The sequence below is a fragment of the Mustela putorius genome, unplaced genomic scaffold, assembly GCF_011764305.1.
Source record: "Mustela putorius furo isolate JIRA1106 unplaced genomic scaffold, ASM1176430v1.1 tig00000174_pilon_pilon_pilon, whole genome shotgun sequence".
Classification (NCBI taxonomy): Eukaryota; Metazoa; Chordata; class Mammalia; order Carnivora; family Mustelidae; genus Mustela; species Mustela putorius.
The window spans coordinates 44,343,286-44,361,541 of NW_025421304.1; the positions used below are offsets into that span (position 1 = coordinate 44,343,286).

The window sequence follows — 18,256 nt, forward strand, 5'->3', positions numbered from 1 at the left end:
GCTGCCGTGGCCTTAGCCATGCTGGTGCTGACTTTATTGAGCCTGAGACTCAGCTGCTACTGGAGAGGGCGGGTCAGATTCCCCTCAGGGAGGGGAACTGCTGCCTTCTCTTGGGGTCCCTCAGGGAGCTGTCAGGGTGGCATCGATGCTCACAGGCCAGCAGCTGGCCAGAGGCGATGGCTTGGCTGCTAGCTCCCCCGATACGTGGTGTAGGACCATGGGCTCAGCAGCAGGGGCACGTGGAATCTGTGGGTCTCGTTGGTGATGCTGAAAACCACCTGAGAAGCAGAGAAGGCACCAGAAGAGAGTGAGGGGCCTGTATGCAGCACACTGGCAGCTCGGATCTTGGGCTGGAGCCCCAGGAGCCAGCTGGAGCTCATGGAGAGTGGAAACCTGGCCAGGGCTGCGATGGGGCTGAATCCTCTCCAGGGAGAGCCATTGGCTTGAGGAACCCAAAGGATCTACGGTGAACACCGTCAGCTGAGTGCCTTTGTCCTCAGGGGCTGAGTCACTTATGGCCCTGCGCCCCACAGCCTTCCCCGGGGACAGGGCAGGGACGGGGGTGTTGTGGTCAAGGCCCTGGACACCTTTCTTCTGGGAGCTCAAAGCAGGTGAGCTCACTGTCCCCGCCCTGGGAGAGGTGGGAGGGGTGGGAGCAGCCCCCCCCCCCCGCAGAAAGCCGGGGGTCAGCTCACCTCCACATATGGGTAGAAGCTCTCCTGGCCCCTCTCCTTCCAGTAGCCCTCGGTGTCAAAGGACAGCTTGTAGGTGCCTGCTTTCATCGGGCCTGGCGGCAGGAGCCCCGGGCAGCGGCCGTCCGAGTCGGTGTAGCTGGGGAGGATGGAGGGAGGCATTGGGGAGGAGTCGCCCCTGCCTGGCTCTCTGGGGTGTGCATGGCCAGTGGCCTCGGACACCCCCGGAGCAGGACACAGTCCGGGGCCTGGGGCTCTGGAGCAGCTCAGGGACACTGCACTGTCTTTTTAGACAGAGCTCCAATACAGAGAAGCAGAAAAGTAAAAAACCAAACCAAACCTATTTTATAAGCAACAATCCCTTTATATTGGCATGTATTTTTTTTCTGGAATTTCTCTACACATAACTATGCTTATTTGTAAACTTGCAAAAATACCCTAAAATGGATTGTATTTTACATATTGTTTGATAACTTGTACTTTTCATTTAATACAGTGTGTATGGCTTTTCTGGACCAGTAACTACAGCCAGACCCCAGCCGCACGGTGGCCTGTTTGTACTGCACAGAGTGTCCAGTGGGGGGCTCTGAGGGCCTGTTGCTCTGCTTACTGATTTGTGCCCCCCCATCACCTCTGGAGAGCTCTGGCACCGTTCCCACCAGCTGTGATTTCAAGTTTCTGTCCTAGACCACAGTTTGTTGGGGGTTGGGAATGGGTCTCTCTGACTCTCCAGGGGACTCCAAGGATTCTTTAAGGACCTGAGCGGGCCTCTCAGATGGGACCTGGACGCCCAGTGTTGGTGAAGGGCAGGGGATGGGCTGCATGCCCTCAGGCTCTGACCCTCTGGGGCCACCCACTCCCACCAGCAGTGGGAGCCTGCCTCCTACCAGAGGCTCACAGGGGCAGTCCCAGCGTGACCAGGCCGGGCCTGGGCTGGGCCCGCCCCCGCAGAACCTGAGCCTGGGGCTGTCGCCCAGGGCTGCCAGGCGAGGCATGGGATGCGGTGTTTACTTGCCTCTTGCTGCCTCAGTTTCCCCATCTATAAAAGGGGTAGTTATAGGGCCTGTCCTGGGGCAGGAATGAGAATAAGAAGAGAAGTAAAGAGCCCAGCGTGTGGCCTGGCTCAAGGTTATCTGTTAACCACGGTGACAAGGAGGCCCTTGGGTTACACCTTGGGCCTGAGCCAGGCCTGCCCTCAGGGAGAGGCGCTGGGTGAGGCCAAGGGGACCATAGCCCAGTGGTCAGCAACACCATCTGACCTCAGTGCCCACACTCACTGGCTGGCTGCGTTCTTCTTGTCCCCTGGCTGGACTCAGGTCCTGCCCAGACCTCAAGCCTACCTTTTCCTCAGGTCGGTCCAGTGCTGGCCCTGGTCCTCAAGCCTGGACAGACAGAGGCAGAGGCCCTGGGCCGGAAGCCCTGAGGTGGTGTCCAGTACGTGTGTGGTCAGTGGGCTGCTGCTCGGCTCCATACCTCTGCCCTGTGCCACAAGAGAGGGACAGGAGTAGGCACGTAGGGTCCAGCCTTGTGTCCACAGTGGCCTGGAGACCGCAGGCCTAGAGTCAACAGCCGGCTGCTGGACCCTGGAGGTGGGGTGGGGGGCGGTGCCCAGGAGCCGCTGAGTCAGCCGCGGAGGAAAACTGATAAACAAGGCGGGCCAGCCCCTCACCGCCCCACACTCCTGCCGGGGCCCCTCCCCTCCACCCAGGCAACGAAGGGCGTCTCCGCACAGAGGGCCTCCTTCCAGTGGGTCCCAGCAGTGGGTGGCCGGCCCCGGGGTGCTCGTTCTCCCGGGGGCCAGCTCTCTCTGTCCGCCCCCCAGCTCCAGGGCCACCCGGGACCTTAGCCCCCGGCCGCTGCTGACGAGCCAGGAGCCCCGCGTCCGGGCCTGCCCCCTACCTCCCCGTACCTCTGAGGAGCCCAGGTGTCGCAGGAGCGCCCGCAGTCTCGGAGCGGCCCGCATCCGTCCCCCCACCCCGAACGGGAGCTGGTCCCGGGGCGCAGACACCTCCCCGCGCCCGCCCTTGGCCGGCGCCTGGCCCCTCCCAGGGCCGAAGAGCCACGTGTCCGACCAGACCCGGGTTGGGGGGCGCGTCCCTCTGGCGGGGAGGGCGGCTCCACCTCGGGGTCCTCCTGCGGTGTCTCAAGGGCTGCGCTGCAGGATGGGGGTGAGGGCGACAGGGGCGCGCACACCTGCGGGGGCCGCGGAGGCTCTTCCCAGGGCCGGAAGTGGAGTTGAGGGCACCTGTGGGGGGTGGGGCTTGGGGCGGGGCTGGGCGGTCCGTGGGGGGCGGGGTCGGTCGGGGCCGCGGGCGCAGGGCCCGGAGGTCGCCTGCGCGCGGGAGTCCGACTGCCCACCGCGACTCCCAGAGCTCCGTTTTGTGTTTTGTTTGCTCCTCCCCTTCCCCGGGGCAGTTAGGGTTTCCACGGAAGCCCCGCCGAGGGCCGGGTGGGCTTTGCGGGTCTGGCTGCCCCGAGAGACCAGGCCGTGGTGCCTCGGTGACCTCTCCTCCCCCGCTGAGATGCGGGTCCGCGCTCGCCCCCAGCCCAGGGAGGCTCTGCGCGCCGCCGGGTTCGGGCCTGGACGACGGCGTCGGGAGGACAGGGGCTGCCGAGCACCCAGAGTACACGTGGGACCTTTTAGGTAAGGTAAGTGGTGAAGGGCAGCTGTTCCGCCTAATATCTGGGAAGGTCTTGGTCGGCCGGTTATGCTGCTCCGGGGTTGGGAGCTGTTTTCTTCCTGTCCAAGTGCATTTTCTGACTCCTGGGTAGTGAGCAGGGACCACGTGGAGGTCACGCCACAGACCCCTCCAAGGCAGGGAAGGGGACCCACGCAGCAAAGGTGGAAGTGTGCAGGCCTCGCCTACTCTGGAGGTGATTAAGAAACACCTATTTGAGATTTACAGGCATGTGATGTGTGGGTGGGATTACCTTTATAGGAGAGAACCGGGAACAGACGCTCACCCCTGTGTTTGCAAACACCCACGGGTACAGGAGACCAGAAAACCAGACTGTCTGCCCTGGGGACAATTAAGTCAATGAGCCCTTGTCAAGGACCAGCATGTCCTGCAGTCCATGAAAAAGACTGAGGCCCATCTGTGTGTAAAGCGAACAGTGTCCTGGGGTGGTGAGGAGGCGGAGACGAATGTGGCGGCCTGGGTGTCCGCAGTGTGTCCCTGTGTGTGCGCAGCTTCTACTACATTACAAAGATTTGCTCCCTTATTCCTCACGACGGCTTCATGACATCACTGGTATTATCCCCATTTTATAGAGGGGGCACAGGGAAGCTCTGTGTTAGGGTATTTTCTAGAATGATGCACAGAAGACTACACTAGTGGCCACCTCTGGGATGAGCACTTGTGGACAGGCTTAGTTCTTGCCCCTGTAACTCCCTTTCTAGAGACATGACAGTCTCTTGCCCAGGAGAGAACTCAGCGGTTGGGAGAGAGGGTGGGAGAGGGAATTGTCACAGTTTCTTCCAGGGCCTCTCTTGGGCCTACCTCCCAATCCTGTACCCACGCAGACAGAAGGGCAGTGTTTCGGGTCCCTGCCCCTTTCACGGGAGACTTGAGACCGTCAGCCCTCTCTGAGGACCAGGAAGATCGCCAGGACCTTGCAGACTCTGGACACTTCTCTAATGAGATGACAAGGTTTCTTTTGGCAGCTATAGGCAAATTAGAATAAAGAGGAGCTTCTTCAAGACCCTTACCTACCAGAAGGTTATCACAAGAAGTATTTAAATAGCCCATCTTTGGAGTCAAAACGAAGTTACAGTAAAATATGAAAACACTTAAAAATGATAAAAAACATTTGCAGTGTGAGTGTTAACACATCGAGTCAGTGCCCCATGTTTCAGTGGAAGGTCTTGGTGCCCTGTACTCACAGCTGGGAGCTCTGGTCCTCTCTGGCAGGTGGACAGGCAGTGCGAGTCTGCTGTTGGGCTGTCTGGGTCCGAGAAAGTGAGGAGAAGCGTCCCGGTGCCCGTGGCAGGAGGTTGCCCTATGGACGGAGCGAGATGGAAGAGGTCGGACACCACAGATGCGCGAGCTGCCGTGTTTCCTCCAGCTTAGATGCTGTCTCATGAGGTCAGTGTCCCTCTGGTGTCCCTCCCCATGGGCCTCTCACTGGCTCACTGAGCCGCCCGGGAGAGAGTCCACTTATCTTACATTTACCTCTAATCTAACCACAAACACAGCTTCTCCACCGAACCCCAAGTCCTCCCCGGGTCCTCAGGTCCTCTGGGTCTGGCACCGTCTGCCAGGAGCTGGTGGTCCAGGTAAGGTCATCTGAGCACGGTGTTCTGAGAGTGCGTATGTGAGTGTGACAATGCGTGTGAGTGTGTATGACTGAGTGTGTGTGTATGTGTGAGCCTGTGTGCTCTGTGTGAATGGGAGCGTCGTCTGTGGGCATGGAAATGGACATCTGTCCGAGGGGCGAGCATGTGAGCACCACATGTGTGTACTTTGTCCTCTAGGGTGTCTGGGGGCAGACTTGCTCCTCTCCTTCCCGTGCTGATGGTGCTGTGGCCCCCGGTGCCCTTCACTGTGATGGAGCGACCAGGCTGGACCCCTGGAGTGATTTCGCTCTGAGGCGCAGACAGCCTTGCTCAAGTCCTTTCTCGCCCCCTGAGATGCTGGTTGGATCATTTCATGTCCTCAAGTCTGTGTTTTCATGGATGAAACAGGTGAGACAATATGGTGGGTCCTCCTGAGTTTCTGGTGGACATGAGTTGACACGACGTACACACAGCTTAGCCCCAACGTGGATCTTAGCATGGATCAGAGTGTTGTTGTGGTGGAGGGAAACCTTCAGGCCCTTACCATCGTCCACAGCTATGACAATGGCCAAAAATGTGTGGTTCTCCATGTCATCGTTGTGCAGACTGGCTCGAGTGGAAATGACACCTGTTTCTGAGTTGATGTCCAGCCAATGGCTTGGGCTGTCCCGCATCTGGTACCTGAAATGCATAAACCCCCATTCCTAGAGGGCTGGGGCCATGTGTCCCTCAACCACCCTTCTGATCAGGTGCTGAGAAATTTAAGTCTTCCTCTGGCTCATTCTCCAGAGATGTGGCTGGATTTCAGCCCTGGTGCCTCGAGCAGCCCTGAGCGAGGGCAGCAGGCCATGTTGTACCCCTCGTCCTACCTGATTCTCTGACCCTGGAGGCTATCTGGGTCCCGGGCCCTGTATGATGTGATTTCCTGGCCCACAACCACATCCTTGGGCACTTCCACCATCTTTATCGGGGGCACAAAGACAGGGGCCTCGTTCATGTCCAGCACGTCCACAGTGACAGTTGCTGTGGCTGTGGGGAGAGATGGTGCCCAGGGCACGGTGTTTGCCGCTGTCACATAGAGGATGTACCGCTGCGTGGCCTCAAAATCCAAGCCCTGAGGAACACAGCAGAGGGGGGTCAGGTTCTGGGGACTTGGCTGGCATGCAAGAGAGCACAGGCCCTGGCCTGTGCCCCTGGCCTGTCCCGAGGGCAGGTCACCGCCTAGGACAGGAGTGGCCGTGGTCAAGAGCCCTCCACGCTGAGCCGGCTCACAGGGACTTCACACTTAGCAGAGCCATGGCGAGGCAGACTCTGGTTGAGATCTCAGCTCTGCCATTGGCAGTGCAGCCCAAGCAGGTGACCTTGCTTCTCCATGCCTCAGTTTACCGGCCATCAAACGTCTGTGATTGCAGCAACTTCCCTGCTGGAGCTGGTGTAAAAATTGAGCGTGAGGACATAAATGGCCTGCAGCACTTACTGAGACCTTGTGGTTGCTGTTTTTTATCCTCAGACTTGCGAGGGGCTAGTGGGCCCTGAGCAGAATTCTCCGAGAGCAGCCCCAGATGGCTGGGCCAGGGGTCAGCTGGAACTGGGCCCACCTCATGGAGGCCCCGGCCCCAGCCAGGCATGTGGTGACTCCCAGGAGTGCTCTCACTCCCCGGCACCAGGTAAGTTGCAGATGGGTATGTAAATGTCCTGGGCTGTGCCCATGGTGGAATTCTTGAATTTTAGTCTTTCTGTCCCCCAGGCCAGTCTAAATGCTGCCTTTGGCCTTTTCCGTGTTTATTCTAAGTGTCCCAGGATTCTGGGGCCAAAAAAGCCCATTTGGAACAAATAGCAGCCAAGTGCCTATGCTCCCCACCCCCAGCCTCCTGGGAAAAACCCCTCAGCCCAGCAGAGGTTCCTAAGGTCCTCAAGGTCCCCTTCCCCCATGACTTCCTCCCTGCCAGCCGCCTTCTCGTTTCTCTCTCTCTGATCGCTCAGCTTAGGTCTGCAGACGGTTCCAGGCCCCCCACCCACTCTGAAGGGACCTGGCTTCCTGCCTCCAGGAGTCAGCCAGCAGCTTCCAGGCCCAGCGAAGGCAGACGTGCGTCTCAGATGAGACGATGCCAGGGCATTGCTCAGAAGGAGCCGGGGGCCTGAGCCCTTTGCTTGTGAGACCCTTGTTCTCTCCCCATTTCCCGTCTCATCCGTGCCTCCTCAGCACCCCCAGGGTCCCTCCCACTTTGGGGGGAACCCAAGTGAAGACACATGTCCCAGGTAAGCTCTATGGAATCATCCCCGGTTGGTATTTTTCTGGGAGAAAATAGTCAGTTAGGCAGCACTTTCTGAGGTTGGTCCGGGGCGATGGTGCAGCCAGGGGGACACAAGGACCAGCAAGACCACAGAGGACCCCTGGCGCAGCAGGAAGCCCTCCCTGGGCAGCTGCTCTCCGGGGTGAAGAGCGTAGTGTGTGCTCCAGGCCTGTCCCAGAACTACGGGGTCACGGCAACCCCCTCCTTGGAACTCACACCCACCTTGGCTGTTTTCAAAAGGCCATCATTGGTCTTGGGGTCCGTGGTGACAGTGAAGAGGCCGGCTCTGTCATTCAGGATGGAGAACACCACCTTCCATGCGGGGGAGCCTGGGGTGTCTGCGTCCTTCACTTTTAGCCTCACTATCCCGGCGCCCACCTTGTTCTCAAACACCTCGCCCACGTACTGCAAGGGAAAGATAGAGGCCCTCGTCCCTGGTGTCCCGTGTGGGGACTCGGGAAACCCACAGCCTGGGCCGGCCTTGCTGAGTCCACGGTTCTCCAGCAGGAGGGGCCACAGTGGAGGAACCCCTCTTCAGGCGGCATCTGTTGGCTAGAGCCAAGTGCCAGCAAAGGCCCCGCATCGGGCTCCAGACGTAGGCAACGGGGCTCTGACAGCTGGGTGTCTGTCTTCACCCTGGAGTCAAGGGGCTGGAAAGCTGACTCTACAATGCCCAGGCTCCGGCAGCTCGGGTCCCAGGTGGGCATCAGCTGAGGGGCATGGGTGCCCGGGGCCAACGGCAGCCACCCCGGACTCTGTTCCCAGGGGCAGCCACAGTCGTGGGGCCTAGCAGGAAGTGGAGCCTGGAGCGGCTCCTCCCGCCTGTCCCCTGCCTCTCCCTGTCAGGTTCCTTCCGACTCTGTCTCCAGAAGGAGCAAGTGTCTCTACAGTTACGTCTGGCCTGTGTGACTGCCAGGGGAGCTCCCACTGAGACAGCTGCCAGGCTCCAGCGAGCCTCTGACCCCAGTCCCTCGGGAGCAAGGCCGGCTTCACTGGTCACGACTGTTCAGGTGATGGCAGAATTCCTACAGCCGCTTCTCGTTTCAGCTACAGGGGAGGCAGCCACATGACTCCACCTGGCACAGGACAGGGCTACAGGTGGCTGATAAGGAAATGTCCCGTGGAGGAAGGTGAGTGTGCAGATAAGCCCAGGGAGACCGAGTCTGGCTGCAGAGGGAGAACTGAGGACAGGCAGAAAGTGGGACAGAGAGACAAGGTGGCCTGACTCCTAACAGTTTCCAGACCCTGCTTCCCACCCCTCGTATGGCTCAGCTGCACCCCCAAACCCTCCTGTTTCTTTCTTTCTTTTTTTTTTTTAAGATTTTATTTATTTATTTGACAGAGATCACAAGTAGGCAGAGAGGCAGGCAGAGAGAGAGGAGGAAGCAGGCTCCCCGCTGAGCAGAGAGCCCCATGCGGGGCTCGATCTGAGGACCCTGAGATCATGACTTGAGCCGAAGGCAGAGGCCTTAATCCACTGAGCCACCCAGGCGCCCACCCCTCCTGTTTCTTTAAGACAAATCCCCTCTATCCTTGACTCATCTAAACGTGCTGTACCCCCTTTTCCTGAAGAATCCTTGAGTCGATTCCTGCCCTCTGGGCCTAGGGGCTCTGCATTCTTACCCCATGAGATCCAGGGGGCTCCCAGCCAGAGACAGGGCCCCTTCTCCGGCTGCAGGGCAGTCCCATGCCGCCTGCGTCATGGACTCCACCTTCCAGGTCGCTGCCGGCCGAGCGGGCTGCCCTTGGCCCAGGAGAGTGTGACCCGAAGATGGGGAGGGTTCTAAGCTGCCGCCAGGCTACGGTCTGAATCCTGACACTGCTGCTCACACAGTGACACACAGGTCACGAGGTATCCGCTGGCTCTGCCAGAACTCACCTGAGTGGGGCTGAAGATGGGAGGGCTGGGGTTGCTCTGGGTGACTGTGATCACGGCTGTTGTTGTGGAGTGTAGGCCCTCCCCTTGGAGGTCGGCAGCCTGGACCGTCAGGGTGTACGCAGGCACGCTCTGTGGACAGGCACACGGCAGTCAGTCCTGGGGTTCTCAAGGCAGGTTTGGATCCACCCGGTGGCACCTTGGGAGTCAATACGGGACAGCAGAGGCAGCGAATCTGGAGGGCCCTCCCTTCTAGGAAGTGACCGGCTTCCAGGTCACTCGAGAGAGACCAAAGTCCCTGCCCTCTCCTTGGCTCCCCATGCACAGAAGCTCACTGTGCGCGAGTCAGACCATTCCCTTCCAAAGCCGACCCAGGAGGAAGGTTTCCAGGACTGGGATCTGTCAATATAATCCCCAGCACTAGGCATTTATGGGGCTAGTGCTTATGGGGGCATGATGCCAGTACATTTTTATTTTCACCAGAGAATGTGGTCTAGGTTTGTGGAAAACAGTCATTTCGTTTCACTGGTTCCAGCAGGTGTCTTGTCAATCACATCTGTAATTTGCCCCAGTGACTACGCCAGGGCCCAAAGCCAGCCTGCCTGCACCAGCCCATGGACACCTCTTCTTCTTTCTTTTCTTTTCCTCTTTTTAAAAAAGATTTTATTTATTTATTTGACAGAGAGCGAGCACAAGCAGGGGAAGTGGCAGAGAGAGAGGGAGAAGCAGGTTTCCTGCTGAGCAGGGAGCCCGATGCGGGACTCGATCCCAGGACCCCTGGATCATGACCTGAGCTGAAGGCAGATGCTTCACCACGGAGCCCCCCAGGTGCCCCTGATAAATGCCTCTTCTGATTGGTTGGCTCATGTTCTAATTGGCCAGCCCTCAGTTCCGACTGGTTGGGAACGTGTTCTGGCTGGTGCGCTGGTGTTGGTTCTGACGGGCTGCTGCCCATGGCTTAGTGACTGGGGCTCCTGTACATGTAACTGCTGCCCCAGAGGCCCCCAAGGCCCCCAAGGCCGCCTGACCTGTTGGTCCAGCCCAGTAGTGAGCAGAGAGATGACTCCCGTGTCCCGGTTGATGGCGAACATGTTGGAGTGAGGCAGGGAGGGGTCCTGGCTGAGGATGGTGTAGGCAATGTCTGCGTTGTGTGTGTTCTCATGGTCGTCCGCGTCCGTTGCTGTGATCTGCATCACGGATGTTCCTGTGAGGACAGAGAGGAGGCGAGTGGGTAACCTCAGCAGGTAACTGTGTTGTATTGGCCGTTGTATCGGCGATACAAGTTCATATAGAAACCCAAAATTAAATGTGTTCCTTTTTTAGTCTCTTCACTAAACAGGTGATAAAACTCCTTATCAAGGGATATAAGTTCTAGTTCAAATAATTCACCAAATTATTATAATAAATTCCAGGTGGTTTGTTTACTTTTTCCATAAGTCCTTAGGGCATCTTTAAAAATTGTTGTATTTATTATTTTTGTTTTTAAACATTTATTTATTTATTTATTTTCATAATGTCTACACCCAATGTAGGGCTCGACCTCATAACCCCGAGGCCCGAGGGTGACAGCTGCTTTGCTCCATGGGCTGAGGCAGCCAGGCACTCCTGGGCGTCTTTTGAACAATTTTTAAATTTCATTTAAGCTTTTATTTAAATTCCAGTTGGTTAACATATGGCGTAATATTAGTTTCAAGTTTACGAGGTAGTGATTCCTCACTGCCACCCTCACCTGATGCTCATCAGGACACACGCCCGTCTTCCTCCCCATCACTGGGTTCCCCAGCCCCCAGCCTCCCTCCCCTCCGGTGACCCTCTGGCTGTTCTCTTGAGTGAAGAGTCTGTTTCCTGGTTTGCCTCTCTTTCGGGCGTCTTCTGACATGGCTGTCATCGTGGGACCCTTGTCCCCCAGGTGCTGCCATTCTGTCCAGTGCTTGAGGGGAGGAGGAGGGGCTGTTTCGTCTCATCTTTGCAGCTCTTCTCTTGCCTCCCTGTCCTCCCTCCTCCCCAGTCATGGTCAGGGAGTCCCTCCTGTCTGGACACTGGCCTCACGGCCGGAGCTGGAGCCAAGCACACGAGCCAGATGGAGAGAAGCGTCAGGGGTGGACAAAGGTGTGTCCCCGTTGCCCGAGTGTGGTCTACTGTGGTCCCCTGAAACACATGTGTACCTCACGTGGGTGATTGGGGGCAGCTGGTGCTGGCGGGGGAGCTGGGGTTTGTTGGAGGGCAAGGCAGCACCAAGATAGAAAAGAAAGGGGGAAAGAGGAAGACGCTTTAGTGGCAGCTCCTGGTGGGCTGGGGGGGAGAAGAAAGCATCGATCACAATGTCCTTTCACGTGAAATCCCTGTGACTCTTGGTTTCGTTTATCTATAGTCCCAGAGACTGAGGACGTCAACATTCCCACAATGTCAGGTTGAAAGCCGTGGGCACAGGGGCTGTCGGCATCGCCTACAGTCATGTCTGGAGGTCTGACTCTTCAGTGGGCAGTAAGAGCCAGCTGGAGCCAGAGTGTCCCCTGGATCAAGTCAGGTTCTTGTTTGCAAGACCACGGGTTGGGAAATATGTGGGACAGTCCTCAGGGGGAAGTGGAAACTGACCCAGAAAGGGATGTAGAGGGAACTGTGAGGTGAGAACGGCCACACGGTGAGGGGGGCTCTGTCCGGGCAGCAGCTAGAGAGATGCAGAACCAGCAAAGGCAGACAGGACATAGAGACGGAAGTGAGGTGACTGCTGGGAGTCTCTTGGACTTCTGGGCCCCTCCTCTTAGGATGCTCTCCGCCTGTAGTCCTCCCCAGGTCCAGCTCTCTTGAGGAAGCCTGAGAGCATCTCTGTTGTGCGAACATTACCCCCCCCCCCAAAAAAAAAGTCTGGGCAGTCCTTGATCCGCCCGTTCTAATCTCCAAGTGGGGTCCTTCCTGCACGGACCCCAGGGTGCGGGTCGCTGGGAAGGTGCCCTGGTCTTTTGGTACTTCGATTTCCCAGGTTCTTTACATTTTTCCTGTTATTATTGCCGTGTGTCACCAAACCCCTGCATTGTTCCAATTAACCTGGGTAGGCTCCTTCCATCACGGACCCCTCAAAGACCGCCTGGGTGAATTCCGGCCTGTTGTCGTTCTGGTCTCTCACTGTGATCACAGTCTCCATCGGGTCCTCCACAGCATTCCCAGTTGAAGACACAGCGTGAAGGAACAGCTGGAAAGCAAGAGGTGCAGCAGAGGCACGTGGGAGCCGCCCTGGCCAGTGGGCACCTGTCCCGCAGAAGGCCCATTGCAGGGACAGCCCCCTTTCTACCTTCGTCTTGCATTTCAGTGCACGAGTCTGGGAAAGCAGCTCGCTCTGCAGCCCCGGGGATGCCCCGGAAGGCTGCGTCTGTGTCTCCTCGGGATTTTCTCCTGGCGATGCTCAGGACCCAGTGCCAGCATCCCACCCGCCCTCGCCCTTTCCCACTGAAGGTGCCTCAGCGGGGCCTCCCCTGCAGCTAGGTGGGGCCACGAGGACTCAGCATTTGACTTCTGCGGCCTGTGCCCACCCTCCCTTCCCGGCGCATAAGGGGGCCTGCCTGGGAACTCACTCAGACCCCCAAAGAGGGCAGTGTCCTTTAGAGGAGAGCACCCTGCGGCTTTGTTTGGGCCTCGGTTTCCCTCCGAGGGGTGTGGTGGAGAGTCTTCTGGACCGAACACCCCAGAGAGCTGTGCTTAAAGGGTGCTCAGCTAACAGGTGCTGAGAACTCACCCAGAACTAGATACCGTTCAGAGGGCTTCACGCATGCGAACCCAACAGCACAGGGAGGCTGAGGGGGTCACGACCACACCCAGGCTACAGCAGAACTCATTCTTCACTTTAAGTCCCTGATTCCTTCCCCTGCTCTGCCCGCCTCCCCACTCTTCACGCTCCTGCACCTGGAATGTAACAGGGGCTCAAATACGGTCTCAGGCGCAACTTCAGAAGTCCACGGGCTGTCTGAAACACCAGAGAATGAGAGGGCTGCTTTGCCGCCAGCTCCCCACCCCTGAGGCCACGTAGAAGACACTCACAACATAGTGGGATTCCTGCTCTCTGTCCAGGGGCCCCGTGACCTTGAGCCACCCTGTTTCTCTGTCCATGATGAACATGCCACATGGAGGCTCGTCCGCGCCCCTGCCCGTGATGCTATAGAAAACCTGGATTTCCTTGTTCTTGTTCGACTTGACCTGAAGACAACACAGAAGCAGAAGGGCCAAGAAGGACCCCAGACCAGTGCCAACCCCTCTCCATAGGGAACCCCAGAACAAAACCAGAGCTTTCCCTTTGCAATACCTGAGCCACCGTTTTGGGGTACGGGCCTCTGTCATTCTCTGGGATGGAGATGGGAGGGACAACCCAGTCTCTCTTTTGCCTCCTGGGACCAAAGTGGGCATGAGGGAACGTCAGCACCTTCATGTGGTGTCCAGAGTGGGTACCCTAGAAGGACAGGAGGTGAGGGACCCTAGAATGCTTGGACGCAATGAAGCTGGCCCTTGTAAGCACCACACTGACCTGCTGGAGGGTCTTGTTGGCGTGCAGACCTTCCACCACCAACCCCAGCTTCTGAGGTATCTTGGGAGTCCCCTTACTGGAAGGTATCCCATGGGCAAAGAGCTGCCAAACCAATGGAAAGTAGGTTAAGAGCACAGGGGACAGACAGGCTTTAGGACAATGCCTGTGGTCCGGCCCAGATGTCAGCACTGTCCTGTTCTTCTCTGCCCCCAGAAAACAAAGGCCTCCACCTCTAGCATGGCCTCCAGGGTTTCCCATCACCTTCCTCTCTGTGGGGGAGGCCGAGAGGGAGTGCTCTGTCACATCATGGGAAGGGTGAGGTTCTCCCTAAATCCCAGAGGCCAGAGAACTTTCTTGAGCCCTGAATGCAGTGTGTGTTTTAATCTATACCAAAGCCAGGCCCCAAAACTGGTCTACAAACACTTTCTGGAAACACCTTTTGTGTCCAGCAGCAGGGGGTTGGTTCAACCACAGCCCAGTCCTGCTCATGATGTAACAGTGAAGACTGCAAGGAAGGTGCTCAAGACACTTGGTCAAGGGAAAGAGGCCCGTGAGAGAGGAAGGGGCTCGGCTGCTTTCCAGGGAAAATGTGCAGCGCCGAAGTGTGCATGGTTATGTGCAATGGATGAAGGCTTTAGTGGGCTGTATTAATGGATGTTCCCCCAGACTAATAGAGTTTTTATACTGGGTGCTTTTTATTTTCTGGATTTTTTTAAGTGTTAGAAACTTAACAACTGGATATTATCAGAAAAACACCCCAGGAGAGTTGCCGTTAAGTATGAGAGATTGCGAAGTAAAGTATTAAAGTGCGTGTACCAGAATCGTACAGCTTTTTCTCTGGGTTTGGAGATTAACAGCCTCTTACATTAAAAAAAAAATTGGGGTGCCTGGGTGGCTCAGTGGGTTAAGCCTCTGCCTTCGGTTCAGATTATGATCTCAGCGTCCTGGGATTGAGCCCCGCATCGCTTTCTGCTCAGCAGGGAGCCTGCTTCCCTCTCTCTCTCTCTGCCTGCCTCTCTGCCTACTTGTCATCTCTCTGTCAAATAAATAAAATCTTTAAAAAAATATTTAAAAAAACCCTGCCTTTAGTACTTTTAGTACTTTTTACTTTTAGTACTTCCAAACTCTGAGCAGTTTGAACTACTTTTTTTGTACGTGGGCTGCACACCCATTATAGAGTGCGGTGCCGGGCATGAACTGCCAACCCTGAGATCAAGACCTGAGCTGAGATCAAGAGTCGGATGCTTAACTGAGCTGCCAGGTGCTCCAGGCAGTCTGGTCTTTGAAGACAGCCCCTGAGGGTAGTTCCCTCAGGGTAGTTCTCTACCTTGGTTCAGAGGCTGGTTCCGATTCTGGCAGGGCTCACAGGACCGGGGCCAGACCTGCGGCCGGACAAGGCAGAGTCCCGGGAGCAAAGACACATTTATTCCATTTCAAACCAGTTGGCCATCATGTGCTGCTCAGGCCCTGGTTCAGCTTGTCCCCACCCCTGTCGTTGAGGGTGTTCTCACCATCCTGGTGAGTGACGCCCTCACCTGCCCATCTCTGGTCCCTGAGTAAGCCGGCAGCATCCTTACCTGGGTGGCAGACAAGCAGAGCAGAAAGCAGGTGGTGCTGGCCATAGCTGTGGTGGAGCGGTGTGTGGTGGAGGCCACTGTCACACACACTGCCCTGTAGTCTCAGCTGCTGACGTCCTGTGGGCCAAGGACTATCGACCTGCCTGTCCTTGGCAATCACAGTGTCATGGGAGGGGCTGGGAAGCCGGCAGGTGCAGAGGCCAGCCCGTTGTCACAGGAGGAGGACCTTGGCCTCAGCTAAGGGCTTCTTGGCTGTCCACCAGGGCACGGAGACTCGGACTCCTGCCAGTGTCAGCCCTTCCTCTGAGTCTTCTCTTCACAATGAGGAGGATGGCTGCTAAGCCGATGATGCTTGGGCGGGGGTCTCAAGGTCTAGCGTCCGCACACGAGGTGACCTGAGGTCGTGTGAGGTCGTGAGGGCAAGGCTGAAGTCACTGTTGGCATCGTTCACTGCCATTTTCTCAGCACAGCTCGGCCCTGTTCTCTGAAGGGGGAACTGTTCCAGGTGTGGCTGACAGGACGTGGGTTTGGGAGCCCTTCTTGGAGGCTGGTGGCCACCCTGGAAGTGGGGTTTGTGGCTGAAGGGGAGGAGGAAGGAACAGACAGGCTTCTCCTCACCTTGACCTGCTCAGCCTCCCAGGGGGGAATTCTACGTCCGTTCCGGGGGAAATGGAGGCAGGAATCGCCTGGCACTGGGTGGGTTCTCCTCTCACTAGGTTCCAGGGCAGTTTCTCCGCTGGCATTACTGCGAACTCTGCCCCCTTGGCAAGGGCTCATGCAAAAGTCCCAGAACATGGAGGGTTGGGGGGTTTCTGAGCATATGCTGTGTTGGGAAGGGAATCTTCCCCTTTCCACTTCCCCCGCAGGGAATGAAAGACCCCAATATGCACCTTCTTTACAAAAGCACACAGGACTAGAGGAAATAGTAATGAATATTTATTGTCGAAATCCAAACAGTTTATGTAGAGATTCTTGCAAAGCCCAGCACGGGGAGAGGGACAGAAGAAGGGTCCCTGTTCCAGGTCTGGGGTTTGGTGCCCCCCACGTGGCCCGCAGTCCTTTTGGTATCTCCTGGGAGGGTTGAGGTTTGGAATTCAGCATCCACGAAGCCATTCTAGCAGGAGCTGGAATGAGCTCTTCTTCCTCAGAAGCAGGGAGGTCACTCCGGCAGGAGCGATGTGACAGTGGCCCTCATCTGTGTGCTTCCTAGAACACCATCGCCTCCTCTTTGTATTGGAAGTGAGTTCTGGTTCTAAGAAAAGCTGTCAGCACCCTCGAGTGCCCAGTAGTGGATGCAACATACTTTGTGTTCACTTCCTGTCCCGTTACCTCCCACCTGTTGTGCCTGTGGGAATTCTGTGATCCCGGGGCGCTGTGGACCGTATGCGTGAGTGGGAACAGCCAGGAATGGCCAATGCTGTGCATATCTTTCCTGCTCTGTTGTTCTTTCAGACTTTGCTTCCCATTCGTAAGTTTAAAGATAAAGTAATTGAGAATTTCAAGATTGCCTCGGTTGTGCCTTAAACCATAGGGTTTGTGTTTATGCGCAAATGCATTAAGACAGCAAGGGCCCAGGTGTGAGGGAGGTGTGCTGCAGAAACTGAGCGCAGGCTTTGTGGGCGCTGCTTGTGGATAGGGCAGGGAGGGGCTCAGGGACTCACAGGGTGTCCATTTCCTACAGATGCGGAGCCCAGAGTCTGTTCTCAGTAAGGGGTCAGTGAGGGTGTGGTTTCACAGGTTACTGTCTGTACTGCCTGCCTGTGTTGCAGGGTTCTGAGCTGCTCAGGCTGGGTGGGGAGGGCAGTGGCCTGGAGGAAAATGCATCCCTGACCTCACCCCTCCTTCTCAGGGTAGCTGAGTCTGTGCAGAGAAAGCAGTGGTACCTGACCGGCCCCTGATTCTACCTCCCTGGCCTCTGGGCTCTCTCTGTCCTCCCCTGTGCAGCACTAAGGCCGTTGAACACATGGCCATTGAACGTTGCGTGAGAGCAACAAAGCGGGAGGGACTTGCGTTCTCAGCATCTCTGTGCTGGGTTGTGTCCGTGCTTACTCAGCTTGGACCATCCAGCCTGATGGCTGGAGTTACCATCCCCATTCTTTAGGTGATGAAATGGGCACACAGAAGTAGAGGATCTTGCCCTAAGTCACACGGCTGGTGAGGGCAGAGCTGAGACTCGAACCCACCCCAGTCTGGTATGGTTTCTGTATGCTGTGCACAGGCGATGCCAATCGCAAGGAGAGCGTGAGAAAGAGGAGGGGTCCCAGACGGAGCCAGGCACACAGATGTGCACATGCCCAGGTACGTATATGTACACATATGCCCATGTCTCCCCTTCATGTTCACCTTTGAGGCTGCAAAGGTGGGAGGAAACCTGGAGAGGAGTCTGCTGCCACCCTCCTCACCTGGCTTCTGCTGAGGGCAGGGGTCTATGAGGAGAAATCACCACACATCCCAAGGGACCAGAGAATTCCCTTCCCTGATGAGTCCGTGTCAAATCCTTGATTTCTCTCCCTGGCCCAGAAATTGGTTCTTCAGTGCTCTAACTAGATTCACTCCTGAGTTACTCCTTTCCAGGGGCTGAATCTTCCTGTGGAGACGTGGACCAAAAATAGGAGTCATCTCGCCCTCCTGGAGCCTTCTGCTTTCAGTGATAAGAGGGGAGCGAGGTGTATGATGTGGACTTCAGATTCATATGAACATGAAATTTATTAGAACAGGAGGGCAAAAAACCATGGAGGGGATTGGTGTCGACATCTCCAGAGCACTTAAGGAACCTTCCCCTGTTTGTATACCTCATCTGTTGTCCCGAAAGTAGAGAATTTCTTTAATCAGTTATATGTGCTCTCATTATATTCTTAGGGTGTAAGGCCTCAGTAGGCTTCCTCTGAACCTCCCTCAGAGCTGGGGTATGGAGTGTGTGGTGGCTACATTTTTCCTCTGGTCATGGAGATGCAATTTATTGGTAAAGCCTCTGTGTGTGTCCTCTGGTGTGTGATGAGATTTGACCTCCGTGTAAAGCCTCGCCCAC

General features: G+C 56.6%; 1 protein-coding gene and 1 long non-coding RNA gene across 5 annotated transcripts; one reads left to right on the top strand and one right to left on the bottom strand.

The window, feature by feature from the left end:
• Positions 1–2: 2 nt before the first annotated feature.
• LOC101680359 (cadherin-1) lies at positions 3–15,340 on the bottom strand. 4 transcript variants are annotated; one of them, XM_004753765.3, is made up of 14 exons: positions 15,229–15,340; positions 13,652–13,753; positions 13,433–13,576; positions 13,171–13,326; positions 12,184–12,328; positions 10,167–10,342; positions 9,142–9,270; positions 7,485–7,667; positions 5,838–6,082; positions 5,513–5,649; positions 4,576–4,691; positions 2,033–2,172; positions 696–831; positions 3–278 (listed from the first exon to the last, which is right to left on the bottom strand). In XM_004753765.3, the coding sequence occupies exons 1-14, from the start codon at positions 15,271–15,273 to the stop codon at positions 189–191; spliced, it is 1,944 nt and encodes a 647-aa protein (XP_004753822.1). In that variant the 5' UTR covers positions 15,274–15,340; the 3' UTR covers positions 3–188. The 4 variants fall into 4 exon arrangements, with proteins under 4 accessions (XP_004753822.1, XP_044932442.1, XP_004753823.1 ...); XM_045076507.1 differs by lacking the exon at positions 15,229–15,340 and having other exon boundaries at positions 13,652–13,909; XM_004753766.3 differs by lacking the exon at positions 15,229–15,340 and having other exon boundaries at positions 13,433–13,514; positions 13,652–13,743.
• Positions 4,640–12,319, top strand: LOC123391015. The gene is made up of 7 exons (XR_006605665.1): positions 4,640–4,777; positions 4,888–4,968; positions 5,167–5,376; positions 6,479–6,635; positions 6,952–8,392; positions 8,982–9,114; positions 12,192–12,319. It is a non-coding gene; the product is annotated as an uncharacterized LOC123391015 (long non-coding RNA).
• Positions 15,341–18,256: the final 2,916 nt, after the last annotated feature.